General features: G+C 43.5%; 1 protein-coding gene across 1 annotated transcript in view; it reads right to left on the bottom strand.

Annotated features, from left to right (window-relative positions):
• Positions 1-1,988: 1,988 nt before the first annotated feature.
• Positions 1,989-17,539, bottom strand: part of SLC7A5 (solute carrier family 7 member 5) — a 129,697-nt gene continuing 114,146 nt past the window's right edge. The window contains exon 10 of the mRNA XM_085638732.1: positions 1,989-6,663. Coding sequence (XP_085494858.1) covers positions 6,608-6,663 — 56 coding nt within the window. The 3' untranslated portion in view covers positions 1,989-6,607. The remainder of the gene's footprint in view (positions 6,664-17,539) is intronic.

The raw sequence follows: 17,539 nt of genomic DNA, 5'->3' as shown, positions 1-17,539 counted from the left end.
TGACACAAAGTAAACAAATGAATTAATAATGATATGGGCTACAACAATGTTATTGACCTGAATTGGACTCTTGAGCCAACGGTGGCATTACCATTTATGGCAGTAAAGGTCAGCTGTATTCTTATGCACAGATTTCCCCACAAGGTTTGGGTGTACTGCTGCAGCATGTGTTAATATTCGGGAGCCCCAGAATGAACTGTTTATGGGAGTGACAAAAGAATATGAGGAGCTCAGAGGCTTCTCGTTTTGGAACTCCCCGACCTCACAAGCTCGTACCTCTCCGTTGGCCACTGGAGGCACCTGGGCTGCAGCCTAAAAGTCTTCTAGGCTCTCCAGATCGTGGGCCGAGAGATACCACTTTCCTTTTCATCCAAAAAAGGGGGTGAAAACACGCATTCCCATGCCACAGATATTAAACGAAGGAGAAGTGCGTGTCTTGGCTGCGAGTCACGGGCACCATTCTTAAATGTGTGTGTCCTCAATATGCGTTCTGGGCAAAACATCTTGTTTTCCAAAAGGCAGGAGCTGTGTTAAAGATAAAGCACGGTGCATGTGTTCTCAAAATTAAGGCGTGCTGCAGCCATTGGCTGCTTGCTCACACGAAAAGAAAGGCACGCGACCATTGTTAAAGTATAAGCGTGTGCCATGCTGAAACATTAAGCACAGCGGTGGGGGGCGGGACAGGGGTGACGAGCTGCGAGCCACAGGTGCAATTGTTAAATGTGTGCGTCTGTGTTAAAAATAAAGTATGGTATGCCTCCTGGGTAAATAAATTGTTTACATTTTCTTTTAAAAGCAGGCGCTGTGTTAAAGATAAAGCAGGGTGTGCATTTAGTAAAAAAAAACAAATGTTTTAGCTACACAATGCTACCCTGCGTCATGCCGCTTCTTTTGCACGTTGGAAGCAATAAAACATAAGGCGTGCCCGCTGGTATTAAAAAACAAGCGGTTGCGGGAGTGAGTGTCCTGCCTGCAACAGCTGGTAGGAGAAAGTAGTTTAAGAAAATAGTGCCCAAAGACTATTAATAAACCCTGCAGGGTAACAAAACAAGTAAAAGGGCCAGTCCTCATGGGAGGTTGCAAAAGTAGAATAGGTGGTACTAAGGAGGGACTATTAAGCCTATTCACAAGTCAAAACCAATAATTTAGAAGGGACAGTAACAGGAGCCAATTGAAAAGATGGGTGGAAAATGGGCAAAACTTCCATTCCATACCTGAATACAACACGTCTCGAAGGAGGGGTTTGTGAAAGAGATTTATACTGTTTGCAAAGTATCTCAAATTATACTCATATTTAATGTATTGGCCCTTTTATTAATTCATGATGAAGAATCGGACCACTGTAGCCCAGGTATATAATCTGCATTATTTGTCTTTTTCTTAAGTGTGTTTACAGGCCTTCCTGAAGAAAGGCGAAAATCTCCACTAGAAAAGATTTATATTGAAGAACTGCTCCAGAGTCCCCCAAGGCTGGAGGAACTATTCAGTGCTTATGATTATACATGGAAATCCCCTACGAGAAAACTCATAATTCTGATATGTGCCATAACAGGAGTTACCACACATATTGGAAGTTATCAGGATATTGTAGTGAGAGCCTTAGTGTCAATTGTTTCAACCCTGAGTTTCAATGCTGTTTGTTTCATCAGCCTAAAATGGAGATGAGGGGATTCCCATGAAAGACATGGTACTCTTTATTTAATGTTGCTGACCCTGCTGAGCTATGCAGACATGATGACGTATGACAAGGCTGACACTGAAAAGAAAGGATTATTGTCACTCTTTTTCTGTTGCTCTGTTTTTTAATTGTAAATGTATGGTTGCAAAGACTACTTTAACAAATATTGCATTCTTTTACCCTTTTTTAAAGTCAAGTAATACTCAAGCCTAACATACATTTCTGATGGCAATCTAATGTCACTGAAATTACAATAAATTAAAGTAAAAACATTAAAGCAAAACAAGTATGAAATAAATAAAGACGTTCAGTGATAAAACACTGTTAGTTTTTTTTTATTTGAATACAAAAATAAGAACATTGTGGCAGACAAGACTGAACAGATAATCTTGATGTAAACATTGGTACGTTTGTAGCCCGGTCCTGGTGGGAGAGTTTATTTTTGCGCTTGCTTTCTGCCTCTGTCACACTGTGTGAGAAGAAATCCAGCACTGCAGTGCTGGGATGTAATCCTGCAGCGTCCAAAAATATAATAGAAAATGTTGTACATGGCCGGCCATTATCCTGCTAACAAGGCATTGTGGATTGGCTGATAGATGCCTAGCTCTCAAGAAAGGGGTCTTACTCCTGACTTAGGCCAGACATCCTTGAATGGTGCTAGAGCAAGTCAAGCAAAACACCTGGAAAGAAACTAGCTTCACCACAAGGGACCAGAGGATTTTAAGAGTTGTTAGAAAATAGATGATAGTAGTCAAAAATCAAAACCATAAGTTAGACTGCTTGTTGTGATGTCTGAAACATACGTCTTCTAAAGGAGTCATTTATGAAACAAGATAACATTGCAAGAGATCCGTTTTCACAATGAAGGGAGTGACAATAGAATGCACCTTGATTCGTTGTTGCTCCTAATTAACGAGCCTCATAACAAACCAATAACAGCATCTGGAAAAATTGAACTAAAATATACTTAATTTTAAGACTAAAACCAAAATATACTTAATAAATAGAGGGCCTACTTAAACAAACAACACGCACAGAAATATGAAAACAGCAATTACACAGACAAACAAGAAGTTGATACATCTCTTGTTTTCCTTTCAACTTAAATACATTTACAATTTGTAAAATTGTGATGCTTTTCATAAAGGCGAGGTACAAAGGTAAACTTCATTAGGTGGTCATATTCAGCTAAGTAAGTAGAACTGTCGCCTTTTGATTTTGGGTCTTCCTCGTGGCAGCAGCAAGGATGAGCTCAGAGGGGGTGGTTATTCAAGTTTTAGTTTAATTTTACGGATTCAATGGACACCGCCTATTCTGCTGTCAAGTTACTAAGATGGAACTGTTCCATTGATCTCACTTCTACCCAAGCAGCAGCAGCATCTTTAAGAACATCTAGGACCCTTTTGACAATGCATCACTGTTGGGGATGTACATCACTCCTATTTTTATTCTGACAGAAACCAAGCACAACATTGCTAGGAATGCATTGTAAAGCACTTAAGTACTGACTTCTTTTGCTATTGCAGTTGTATCATCTCTACTCATTTCCCCACAGTAAGGGGATGTTCCTAAAATGGTTAAGTTTAGCACTCTTGTTATCTGACACGCTGCGTAAACAAAGCAAACATAAGGAAATTAAATAAATGTGTGTTTTTTAATATTACCCAAGTATCCTTAGTATTACACCTTAGTTTAATACTGTCACAAAACTATGGCCTCTCTTTCCCAGTTCATCTTAGATAAACTGAGAAAGTAAATGGACATACGGAGAAAGACTGGACGAAAAAGGTGGAGGACTAGAAAGGAAACCCGCCAAGGAAGAAGTCCTTAGCTAAATGTATGCGCTGAATCACATTGGCAATAGCAGCACTGTGCATTTACTGCACTTATTTCGATCATCCTTAATTTTTTTACCCGAGATAGTTTTGATTTATTTTGTTTGTTTTGTAAAAAGATGTCACTAGAAATACTGACCCGTGCATTCTGAGTAAATGGTTCTATTCATTCCACGGTAGACCCTGCCAATCAGATAACTGGAAATTTTAACTTTTGGAACTGGGTCCCACATTTATATACTCCAAAAGTGGGAAGTTATGTCCCCACTATCTATCAGTGAAAACACTGGGACCAAAAATATTTACTAGGTAGTCCACATATTTTCTGGTATACAAATACCCAAAAAGCCTTACAACATGTATATTAGCAAACACAACAAAGCAGTAAAAAACTATAAAAAATACCGCTACATAAAGAAACTATATAAACACATTCAGGAAGCTCAACGGCCAGGCCAATATGTGCACTGGTTTTGAAGATTTTCCTCATGAAGCAAATTCTTGGCCAGATTATTCATTAAACAGGAAGTATAGGTATACCCACTGCTTAACCAGGTAATCGTAACTTCCATCAAAAGCCTCTTCGCTCTGCCCAAAAATCTAACATGATGTAGATTGTTGGACACATTTATAACTTCAAAAGGATGATTGATAACCTTCATTCCATATGTCCTTTTGTAATTTCGTTTAGAATTCCAACTGGCTTTTTCTTCTATAAGAAAAGACCACCTCAGACTGTTTTCAAGCGATGCAGAAACTAACCATATACCATTAGGTAAATTATTAATATGCTGCATAGTGATGGGGTAGAGTTGGTTACACAAGAGAAGTTGCTCTTAATCAAAGTCTGGTTGGAGTCAATAATCCCAAGGACCAAACACAGGGGAAAGTTGTACAATGGTGAAGGTTTCGGGTTCTGAGTCAAATCGAATCATTTTATTTGAATGCCCCTCACAATGCTGCTTTCCTGTATAAAGAAGTACTTTGCCAGCACTGTGAAACAAAGCACCATCCAACATAAAAGGGTACACAAACATAGCGAGAGTGAAATATAAATATCAGCCTAACTGGCCATGAACAATGGTCCCAGTGTACGAGTACAGCGCGGTACAGTCCATTTCCTGCTTCAGTTGCCGCTTCATTCAGTGGAATAGCACAATGGAGCCTCTTCTATGCATATATTACACCCGCAGTATTGAATTCACACTGCAAGGAGATATCTTTTGGTCCACATAGGCTTGTTTGCCATATCCCTATCACTATTTGGATATAGTTTCTTCCAACCGGTTTCTCGACGTGCACTGGATTCTTAGAAAGCGAGACATTGGCTCTAGGACAAACAAGCTTTCTGCTGTTGTGCAGCACTTGCGGCCTGTTTCACTATCCACTTGCACTGGCATGCTAAGGTGAGCAAGGGATGCAATGTGATATGCTGACGGCCACAAAAGCAGTCAGTGTCAGCGCTGGGATAGGATAACCTTGGATTTCTACGAGCTGCCACGTCTATGCTTGAACCTCCCAACCACACAATTTCCCAATCTCAAAAATATTTTAGGAAATATTGCATCATCCAAGACAAGTTAAAATTAATGTCAGGACCACAATTACACAATTGTGCTCAGAGACCTCAACTTGTTTAAACAAAACGAACTTATCTTTTTTTTTTTTGACAGTCCTTGTTAGAGAATCAGCCCCGGATTTTCTTTTGTTGTCTCTCTGAGACTATCTTTAATGATTAATACCTGCAGTACACCGAAAAACACCCATGTCTGATGCAGACACACGAGATTGGATTACTGGAGAACATGATCAGCTTTATAAAAAAAAAATATGTGCCTTTTATATTTCTTTTGAAATCTTTCATGTTCTGGAGTGTGTGCATCTTCAGTGCTAGCAGTGGCATACATCAAGCAGGTTACAGACGACACACGACACAATTTAAAATTAAGCAAAAATAGTGGCCCTTTTTAACTTAATTAAGAGTGCATAAAAGTTAGTAAATCCCTAGAAGAAGGAGCAGGCGGACCAGACATTCTGTAGTCATCAGTTGTGCGTGACAATGTTTTAGGATCCGAATGCCGCTTGCATACATTGTAAGATTGCCAAGTCATGGGCCTCAAGATCTACTAGAATGCAAGATACTGTTTCCCAGGGCTCTGAGTGTTATCTTTAAATCTAAGCCACGTTCGAAAAGAAACTCTTTTGCGACACATTTTTCATTTGCAAAAGCCATCTGGGAGTTGTTGAGGCATGTTCTTTTTTGTGCAAAATAATACTAACTAAAGAAGTTTCCAAACTTAGGGTCGAGTGGGAAAGGGAAGGGGGGAAAAGTAGAATCTCACGGGATTTCAGTGTCCAGTAAGCACCTAAAACATACAATATAAAGAAAAAAAAATCACTACAAAGCAGCAGTCTGGCAGGCCAGGCCACCTGAAATCAGTGCAAAGACCCTATCAAGATAGTGTCCTTTGTGTTTCAGTGGTTCCGATCGGTCTCCTAACCTATCGCTGAACAGTTTGCCTTCACTATAATTTTCCAATAGACGACCTAAATCATTCTTTCTTCTCCTCCGTGTTGGCTAATCTTTTTTTCTCATGTGCCGATGAAGCTTTGTAGGAAGAGTACATTCTTGTTCGTTTCTGATGCCAGCTGAGTTGTACTCTCTCTCCCCTCGGCTGGCGCAAGTGCTTTAGCAGGTTGAAGAATTTGCGACATCTTCAGTTTCAATAGGCTGTTGGTCCTGTTTTTCTTTCTTTGTTTTCTCACCTACTTTTCCAGTGAGGTAACTAGATTCCAATGTTAAACTATGAAACAACTATGGGATGAAGTAAATGAAACACAAAGGTGGGCATCATATCTCAAGTCCTGATGTTGAAGGTGGTTCCACCTCCTTCATGTCTACAAGGAATTTCTACCAGGGGTCACACTATACATTGGGAGTGTTCAACCCCCTTCGCCGGCAGCAAGGTGCGGCTCACAGAGTAGCGAAAGACACAGCCTTGAGCAGGCTTCATGCTTCCGTCGAGTACATTTGTAGGATGTTTCTTTCGCAGGGTCTTTTGAAGGATTTGTCTTTAAAACCATTTCATCACAATTAGGATTCTTGAGGCACCACTGACAGCATCTTCTGGAAAAACACAGTGGTGGAGTCTGGATTGGCAGAAAGAAAGAGAAGGAACACATTAAATCACGACTCAAAGCAGCTCAGCATGTCTGCAAGTATGGCTGAAGAAATTTAACTGCAAGACATTTAACCTGCCAGTGACAGACAATTTATTTTTACAGGAGTGTCTACAAAATAAACACAACTAGAGTACAAGAAACAAGGACCAACTTGGCACTAGGTCACGCTGAGATATCTGATTAGGCTGACCTCGTCCAGAATACAGCAAAACTTCTTAATCTTTGGTTTTAGTGACCCTGACATTTCTGAAAAGCTCAAGCCCCTCAGAAATTCAGAAAATCACAAAAGTTTCCATGGCGTTCATTCTGCCTGAAAAAACCTGTCCACCATCATTAATGTGCCAAAAACATTTAAGTCATCAGAACTATGCATCACAAGATAGTCGTAGATTACAGTATCTCTACATATTCAAATGCAGGCTACTCAGGAGGCCAACTGACTTTGTGCAGGGATAATGAAGGCACACTTTGAGGTTCACCCCTTTCTCCGCTAGTGGAATATGCATGAATCTGCTGGTTTGATACAGTCGACTCCTAATTTACTTTCAGACGCATGAGGACTACTCTCATAGACATACGTTGAGGGAATCCTCCCTTTATGACTGTCAATGGAGGAAGCACTGCTGCAGCAAGCAACTGTATACTTGACTGTGCCCAATACTGAATCCTTCTTACCTTACAGTGATCTTGGCACTTGAAAACCAAGTACCTGATAAGACCTTGGTTTTTTTTTAAGGCTGCGAACAATTTATTTGGGGACTGTACACTTATCGTAGAAAACGCTTCACAGTATATAGAACCTTTTCCACAAATATAGTCACCTTCTCCATAACAATTAACTTGTTTGAATTTATAGAAATGTGAATATCCCTTGACAGAAGTGAACTACAAGCCTGATTTAGCCAAATGGAGGGAACAGGACTTAACTTTGGTAAGTGTAACACTCAATTCAGTTTCTTAGGCGTTCACTGCCGAATACCAACGCTGAATGAACAAGTTACTTACCTTTGGTACCACTGAATGGTGGACACTCTATGTAACCACAGATTCCTCAACTTCTGGACATCCCAAGGCACCAGAATGGATCCAGAAATGTTCTCAGCACTGCACTTGCACACTGCTAGGTGATGCAGTGTGGCTCAGTTTTGGCTTTGTTCTGCCCTTGAAGTAACAGAGCTAAGCTGTACTTAAGTGCCACCCCTGTGCGCGGATGTCCAATTCTAGTTTGACATATTCTGCACACTCAGACGCGGAGTACAAAACAGCTTGCGGCATCAGTGGACAGATCTCTAATTTGGGACCTTTTTAGATAGAAAAAAAGAGAGCACTCCCTAGAACGAGGAGGTGGGAGGGCAATGTGGAATCTCCGGTTAGATAGGGTGTCCACCAGAAGGAGCATTACTTAAGGTAAGTAACTTGTTCTTCTTATGGATACTTCTAACAAGAGATCTTTCACCTTTAGAAGAGATACCAAATCAGTACCTCCCAAGGTAGAAAGTCTGTGGAGTGGGCTCAGATCAAAAAGTCTTGCAGGACCGAATAGGTGAAATGCCTTTCCTGTCGCACCTGACTGTTAAGGCAATGATACTTTGCGAATAAGTGCACTGATGCCCAAGTTGTGCTCTGACACATGTCAAGGGCAGGCACTCCATGAGCCAACGGAATCATGGCAGCTTTGGCCCGGGATCCTTTCAGAGGCTAATTCTTGACTTCTGAATTTCATATCTTAATACAAAGGACTAGCCACCTTGACAGAGTTATTTTCTGCACCGCTTTACTGCTCTTTGTCCCACAGAACTTCACTAAAAGTTTACTGCCTATTCGAGGGTCTTTGTTACGAATTATGTAAAAGCTTAAAGCTCTTCTGGGGTTCATCCCATAGTCTCTCCTCTTTCTAGGGGGGAGACAGGGCAAAGAACGTTGGAATAGTGATGGACTGTCCAATATGAAAGGGAGTCATGACTTTTTGCAAAAGGCCATTGGGTCCTCCACAGCACTAGTGTGTCTGGGAAAAGGGTAGTGTAGGTCGACTGTACCGAAAGAGCATGGAGATTACTCATGTGACAAGGTAAAGTGATCATAACGAGGAAGACAGTTTAATTAGTCAGACGAAACAATGAGTAGATGCACATTGATCCAAAGGGGCTATACATAAGGAATAGTAGCACCAAATAAAGGTGTGGCATCACGAATGGTTTGGGAGGTAATATGTGTGCTAAACCTTTAATAAATCGCATCACAACAGACGATCTAAACAAGGACGGTTGGTCTGGTAAAAGCAAAAAAGCAGAAAGAGCTAGCAAATAACCTTTAATAAACTCCACTGCAAGACCTTGCTAGGCCAAAGGCAAAACATCCAACAGTTTGGCTTACAAGGGGTCAGTGTTGTGGATTCCATGCTAAGCCACACATTTTGTTTCCAGTGGCCCCTGTAAATGGACTTTGTAGAGGGATGCCTGGCAACAAGGATAATATCCACAACCTCAGGTGGTAGATCAAACGCAGTTATCTGCCGCCACTCAATATTCATGCATAGAGTAGTCGACTTGGCAAGCTCAGATGCACAACCCTGCCCTAGTACTGTGACAGAGAATCCTCCCACAGTGGTAGCCTGATCAGAGGACAGATGCTCAAGCCCAGATGTTCTGCCTGCCGCACTCTCCTAGCCCAACCTACAGCCACTAGGATGGGCTTGGTTGTTCCTCATCTTAAGAACTCGGGGCAGGAGAGGCAGAGGTGGAAAGGCATACAGAAGCCCTGTGCTCCACTCTGGCTGGAATGTAGTTCCCAGATAGAGCTTTCTTTGAAACTCCAAAGAACAAAGGTTTTGACACTGCACATTCTCAACAGGAGCAAAAAGATCCACCCTGTACAACCCTAATATGCAACCGCCATTCGTTATCCATCAGGCTCCATTGGCTGAGCTCATCCGCCCTGACGTTTAAGGATCCTGACAGGTGGTTTACAAGCAGGGGGATGCCCGGACACCCCAGCCAACTTCCGAGGGGAGAGCCTCTTTGCAAAGTACCCTGGACCGCACTCTGCCCTGCTTTTTGCAATTCCATATGGCGATGTTGTCGTCTTGAAGAACCTGAACACCCTTCCTTTGATGGATGGCAGGCAGGCCATCAGCACCAGACAAATTGCCTGCAATTCCAACAGACTGAAATGCAGCCAGGTTTCCAACAGAGACCAGAGTACTCTGATATCCACCTCTAACAAATTAACTCCTCAATCCAGCAGTGACAGATCTGCCACCACAGTCAACTCTGTGTGGGGCACAGAGAGGGGTCTGCCTCTGTTCCAACTGTGGATGAGAAGGTACCACTGTGCAGATCTCTTGAAGACTTTGGTGAACCTGAATGGAATCCAACAGGTTTCCTCAGTGCTGTGCCCTCTGAGGCTTCAAATTCCACTGTACAGCCACCATATGTTACCATATGTTACCTGGCCTAGTTGACAAGCAGGATGCAAGAGGAAATAGGCCAAGAAACCTCAGACCCGCTCTCATCGACACTCAGGACTATGGGAATCATAGCCTGAACGTCCTAGACTCACTGTGATGAAGTGAAGGCCCTGAAGTCCACCATATCCAAGACAACTTCCATGAATGTAAGCCTCTGCAAAGAAAGCGGGTGTGACTTCAGCAGGTTGATCCAGAAGTTCAAATATGTCACAAGGTGGTCCCCGAATGACTGTGGTAAGCAGTTCAACAGTCAGTCATCGAAGCAGAGGAAAACTCGTATCCCCAAACTGCGAAGATGGGCAGTGACCATCGCCATCACTTTTGTGAACACCGTAAGGCCACTGGTGAGGCCAAGGAGGAGCACGTCAAATTAAAAATGCTCTTGGCCTACCTTGATGGTAACATCTGTGGGACTGGAGGATGGGCTTTTGTGGTGGCTATCACTTCCTATGACGGCTCCTCTGCTAAGGAGGAGTGTCGCCCCACTGCTTTGAAGCAGTGAAAGAAAGGAAATATAAAACGATAATAAATTGATGTCATTATAATTGTATGTTGTCCTGCTGCGGCAGCTTGGCGAGCGGGGCTGTTCTGCTCTCAGAACAGGGCAGGGGGAGGAGTGGTGGGCACACTGAAGTTTGCATGATGCTTTGGCCGGCCTGTGCATTAGAGACTGGGTCGTGAACATGCCCAGGCCCCCAGTCCCCGTCTGAGCGCCAAACCGCGTGCTCAGACCAATCACAACGCTGCATTCCAGCGTTCTGACTGGCTATGGGGAGCCTGGTTGTGATTCCTGTTCTGTGACTTCGGCCCGACGCGGAGGAGAGGAGGCGTGGGAGAGACACGGAAGGAGGTAAGTGTATTTTTCTTTTTTTAGAACATCTCAACCCCCCTGCCCCACCACCCCAGATCCGTGCTGGCCGCCACTGATCACTTCTGAGAGTAGGGTATGTGAAATTCAAGCTCTGTGTTCAGAGTTACCATATACGGTCTTTCACTCCAATAGAGTGGTTATGAGGACTCATCCTAGGTGTCTCCCAAAGGTAGTCTCAGAGTTTCACATAAATCAGACAATCTCTACCTATTTTCTTTCCTAACCTATCAAATCCAGCAGAAAGGTCACAACATTCACTGGATGTTAAGAGAGTGTTGAAATTCTACTTAGACAAGACCAAGGGTATTAGGAAATCGTATCACCTGTTTGTCAACTATGGTCCTGAGCGAACAGGTTTAGCTTCATCTAAACAATTAATTTCAAGATGGATTGTTTCATGTATACTACTTTCTTACCAGCTAGCTAAGAAGTCATTATCTGCTAGACCTAGTGCACACTCAACTAGGGGGAAAACAGCTACTGTAGCACTGTTGAGAAAAGTACCAATTTCGAAGATCGGTAAAGTCGCTGCCAGGAAATCTGCCCACAACTTTACTAGGCATTACTGCCTGGATTCAGATGCTAAGGCAGACACTCAAGTAGGACATGCTTTATTTATGAATATTTTTGGTTAAATGTTGGGGCAGTTTTCTGCTACTAAGGCAGCTTGTTGTGGGATAGGCTTGTTATTCTAAGCAGTTTTATGACTATTGATGAGGATCTCCTGGAAGAGAAGGATAAAGTGTTTGCCTGTAATCCTAGTTCTCTTCCAGGGGAATCCTCGTCAAAGTCATAAGCAACCCACCCACCAACAACGGACTGAAACCAATACAGCTCTCAACAAGTTCTATATGCAGGATTCTGTAGTTTGTTTTCTGTAAAAATGAACTGACCTATCTCCTGTGGGCATGATGGGATACAGGGTGTACTGTGAGGTTCTTAAAAGCACAGTGACAGTTGTATGCTTGCTCTTTGAATGCAGCCTATTTGTTAACAATGCCTCATAATCCCTTTCCTTTTTGCTTTTAAATAAAGGTTTGAGGAGGGATTCATATATATCTATATATATATACATCCAAAAGTTGCCCTGCAGCAAGGACGCCCTTCACAGCTGAGTGCTTTTCAAAAGCCTTTATTTCACAGAATTAATGTTACCAGTTCAAGTGCAAAGTCCTTACGCGTTTCAGAGCCGGGAGGCTCCTTCATCAGAGGATGGCGCTGTTTAAACTGACAAACTCACTGGGGTTCCTTTCCTGCATGCTAATGTACCACCCACGTGGGCCTCACAGGTGAGTCATCATTCAAACATGCTGGGATCCGTAGTTTTATATTAGCGAAAATATTCTCCCTTGTGGGTGCAGTTCGAAAACAGTGTCTTTTTCTTTGTGAAATAAATACCCAAGTGGGCTGAAATGATAGCATCAAATTCCGCTTACGTTTTCCTCAGCTGTGCCTCAAGGTCCGCAATATTCAGAACCTCTTTGGCCCCATATTCAGGTTCAAGGTGGGGCATCCTCCTGTTAAATTCATCCAAAAGTTGCCCTACAGCAAGGACGCCCTTCACAGCTGAGTGCTTTTCAAAAGCCTTTATTTCACAGAATTAATGTTACCAGTTCAAGTGCAAAGTCCTTACGCGTTTCAGAGCCGGGAGGCTCCTTCATCAGAGGATGGCGCTGTTTAAACTGACAAACTCGCTGGGGTTCCTTTCCTGCATGCTAATGTACCACCCACGTGGGCCTCACAGGTGAGTCATCGTTCAAGCATGCTGGGATCCGTAGTTTTATATTAGCGAAAATATTCTCCCTTGTGGGTGCAGTTCGAAAACAGTGTCTTTTTCTTTGTGAAATAAATACCCAAGTGGGCTGAAATGATAGCATCAAATTCCGCTTACGTTTTCCTCAGCTGTGCCTCCTCAAGGTCCGCAATATTCAGAACCTCTTTGGCCCCATATTCAGGTTCAAGGTGGGGCATCCTCCTCGGCCAGGCTGCCGAGTTAAATTCATCCAAAAGTTGCCCTGCAGCAAGGACGCCCTTCACAGCTGAGTGCTTTTCAAAAGCCTTTATTTCACAGAATTAATGTTACCAGTTCAAGTGCAAAGTCCTTACGCGTTTCAGAGCCGGGAGGCTCCTTCATCAGAGGATGGCGCTGTTTAAACTGACAAACTCGCTGGGGTTCCTTTCCTGCATGCTAATGTACCACCCACGTGGGCCTCACAGGTGAGTCATCATTCAAGCATGCTGGGATCCGTAGTTTTATATTAGCGAAAATATTCTCCCTTGTGGGTGCAGTTCGAAAACCGTGTCTTTTTCTTTGTGAAATAAATACCCAAGTGGGCTGAAATGATAGCATCAAATTCCGCTTACGTTTTCCTCAGCTGTGCCTCAAGGTCCGCAATATTCAGAACCTCATTGGCCCCATATTCAGGTTCAAGGTGGGGCATCCTCCTCGGCCAGGCTGCCGAGTTAAATTCATCCAAAAGTTGCCCTGCAGCAAGGACGCCCTTCACAGCTGAGTGCTTTTCAAAAGCCTTTATTTCACAGAATTAATGTTACCAGTTCAAGTGCAAAGTCCTTACGCGTTTCAGAGCCGGGAGGCTCCTTCATCAGAGGATGGCGCTGTTTAAACTGACAAACTCGCTGGGGTTCCTTTCCTGCATGCTAATGTACCACCCACGTGGGCCTCACAGGTGAGTCATCATTCAAGCATGCTGGGATCCGTAGTTTATAATTTCACAAAGAAAAAGACACTGTTTTCGAACTGCACCCACAAGGGAGAATATTTTCGCTAATATAAAACTACGGATCCCAGCATGCTTGAATGATGACTCACCTGTGAGGCCCACGTGGGTGGTACATTAGCATGCAGGAAAGGAACCCCAGCGAGTTTGTCAGTTTAAACAGCGCCATCCTCTGATGAAGGAGCCTCCCGGCTCTGAAACGCGTAAGGACTTTGCACTTGAACTGGTAACATTAATTCTGTGAAATAAAGGCTTTTGAAAAGCACTCAGCTGTGAAGGGCGTCCTTGCTGCAGGGCAACTTTTGGATGAATCTATATATATATATATATATATATATATATGAAGAAAAACCCTCTCAGCGAGAAGGAATGAGCCGCACACATCTCGATGAAACAGGCAGATTGTATTGCATTTTAAAAGCACTAACGTTTCTTATTCTCTGAAGCATTTCGGTCTCTTAGACCTTTTTCAAAGGGGGAGCCAGGAGCATCCAAGAGGCTGAAAGACGAACTAAACCAAATTGCTGCTTTTTTTAAGTGTTTGCCCCCTGGTGGGCGCCACAACAGACTTTCATCCAAGCATAGTGGTTCCTGTAGTTCGTTCTCAGTCCCACAATGAATACCCTTCAGTGGGTGATGCTTAAAATTTGTTATGCTTTTTAAATTGTTCCACGTGATCCCCATGCATACTAACTTTAGAGTTTGCTGGGGCCCAAACCAAGGTCCAGTCCCTGGTGGCGCCACTGTCCTTGTTGCTATATATAGCCACACAGGCCGTTAAGTCGACCACCAGAAACAAGTGCACTCACAGGAAAGTAGTTAGCAAAATGCTTTAATGCACATTGAAAAAGGCGTTGTGGCGACAACGCGTCTGTCAATGCATTGTGGGGCATGCACATTAAAGCATTTTGCTAACTACTTTTCTGTGAGTGCACTCGTATCTGGCTGTTGACTTAACTGCCAGTGTGGATGTATAGTAAAGCGGCTCACCACCGCTGGAGTTTTGCACCCGGGACGCAAGGAGCGGCGAGAGGTGAACTTTATGAATTGAATAATATATATATTGTTAAAGAAGTGCTCCGGGGTCCCCGTACATCGGCGCAACTATTCAGTACTTATAACTTTGATGAAGATCCCCTGAAAGAGAACCAGCTTTGCTGGAGTGGATTCTGAGAGCGACCTCAGTTGGGGTCAAGATGGATTCGGTTTGTGGTCCGACATCTGAGTCGGCACAGTCTGGCAAAGACGTTGGTTTCAGCGTCGATGAAAGATGGATTGGTGCTGGTTTTGGAGCCAGATTGTAAGTCGGTGCACAAAGCAAGGCAGTTTTGAGGGGCTTGGATGGCGTCAAGGACAGATCTGCTGTTGGTAAACAGACTGGAGGCCTCTGCGGATCCTTGGGGCCAGTAGGAATGCCAGAGGGAGTAAGAAGAATACAAAAATATTCAGCATGGCCTCCTTAAAGACCGCAACTTGCTGCGACTTTGCTGATGGCAAGGATGAAGACAGGGACAGGTCAGCAACACAGGAGAAACTCCGTGAGCACCTTTCATCACTCTCCTGATTTCCACTGTGAGCCCAATCTAAACAAGTCTTCTTATGCAGGTACCTCCCTACTCCTCAGGTTCTTGCGGCTCACCTGTGGCTGTGCCCTCTCGCAATCAGTGTTTTCAGCGTAAGTGGTTGAGCGCAAAGTCACAGCTGTCCGGGCGAGGGGATTTCTTACTCCTGAGGTAGAATCCAACTTTTTCCAAGGGTGAAAAAGATGGTTCAGTCCTCCTTCAAAATGGGAGAGAAGGCAATTGCTGAAGAACAGGAGGAGCAGGGGGGAAAAATGACAAGACACTGGCCTTGGGGAAAGCCATGTATCTTCTCCACCTTAACATGGAGGTTCAGAACACCAAACTTACATTCTTTTCAAAAGAAGAGTCTGTATATGACAGATGTCACTCTCCTCTAACCACTCATTTATTTGAACACACACAAATGTTTAAGATACTGCCCAGCCCCTCGTGAGGGGCTTCTAGACCCTGCCTGGGAATAGGGATCTGATTGTTAGGACTTCTTAAAAATCATTGAGAAAAAGATCATATCTATCAGATGTTTTCTCTGACGTTCATAGGGCGACATCCCTAGATAGCTGCTTTAGGATTGGCAGCCCAAAGGCAGTTCTGGTTTAGAGCACGGAAGACCAACCCAATCCAGTGAACCATCCTTTTCTGGAGCAAACATGCTTTTGACCTATATTAGAACTAGTTAAACAAATAGCCCAGGATGGTGAAATTGGTGGTTCATTTCTGGCGCACGCTCCTGTCTCTCAAGTGGACAGAACCACAGTATCAACCTCCTTAAATGAGCGATTGATACTCTAATATTGCCAGATTTCAGTACAGAGAGTGCACCAAGGGCTGAGGTTCAAATCATCTTGCAAATCAACACCCAACATCCTTCCTGTCTGTCTAGAGGTGTCCCTACAGGGCTACATTGAGTAGGTAGATCCACATGGCATGCATATACACAACTTCCTCTAGGGTTAGGAATCTAAAGCCTCAGACTAGTGTAGCTTGGATATTCTGGCCAGAGAACAATTCGTGAAATTTGTATCTGTCCCTCCAGAGACCAGGATTATAATGATTTAGAGGGCCAGGAATACCAAGCAGCTACATGTTCCTTCCCAGAGCCTAATTTGGAAAACACGTAGCTCTTGCACTGGTCTTTTCAAGGATAGACAACTGCAATGTGCTCTAACTTGAGACCAACAAGACGATCCAAGCAAAGTTACAACTTGTGCACAACACAATGGCAAGACTTACCTAGGACAATCCTAAGCGGCAGTCGGTGTCTAATGGACTACTCTAACTGCACTGGCTTCCAGTAAGGAAGCGCATTATGTTCAAGGCACTCTCAACGCAGCTAATCCAGTTGGAATTGAATCCATGTACCGATGGTATGTTTCTACAAGAATTCTCCGCTCAGCATATCATAAGTGAGTGACGGTTCCCAGAGTTCGGAAGAAGAGATGGGGAGGCAGAGCCTTCTCAGTAGCTGAGGCAAGGCTTTGGCATGCTCTTTCCCATCACCATATGTGTCTGACGCTGCACTCCCCCTTCAGGAAGGCATTCAAATCCTGGCTGTTTAATCTGTAGGGAGTTACAGTATCACTGGGATCATCTCGTACCAGCTTCTTACCGAGCAATATAGCAGGACTACAGCGCCTAGACTCCAAAAGGCATTTGTTTGCGCTTTTATAAATTTTGATCATATCATATAAAAAGAGTGAATGCCGGTGCCCAAAATACGGCACAGAATCCAGTGGTTGGCACTATTAAATGTCAGGACTCCTTATTTTGCTACCAGCCAGTCCCTGCCCCTTTATCTCACTCATGCTGGACCCTACTATTTCTCTTTGTGATGGTTTATCCACCTTTCTCTTACTCCTCCTTTTCTGTTTCTGTGTTTTTCCTTCTCTTGCTCTCAGTCAATATCTGGTGAGATAAAATAAGTGCCGGTTCCCAATAATAAGTGCCAGAGGTCCCCACTGGCAAACACCAGCTCAAATTAAACACAGACAAGATACCTATTTACAATTTGTTGCAGAAGAAGGCCTTGGTTAACGGAGGTAACTTTTGTTTTTCTTTTTCATTAAACAAAAGCATCCAATCATGATGGAGTACATTTGAAAACATCACCGTTTTCATAATTTCTCACATCAGACTCGCAGGTTTGTTGGTCTCCCGACTGCCCAATTAGGACTCGGGCAGTGGGACC

Source organism: Triturus cristatus, chromosome 12 (genome assembly GCF_964204655.1).
Source record: "Triturus cristatus chromosome 12, aTriCri1.1, whole genome shotgun sequence".
Lineage (NCBI taxonomy): Eukaryota > Metazoa > Chordata > Amphibia > Caudata > Salamandridae > Triturus > Triturus cristatus.
Note: the sequence above shows the minus strand (reverse complement) of the source record. Positions and strands in the feature narration are given on the sequence as shown.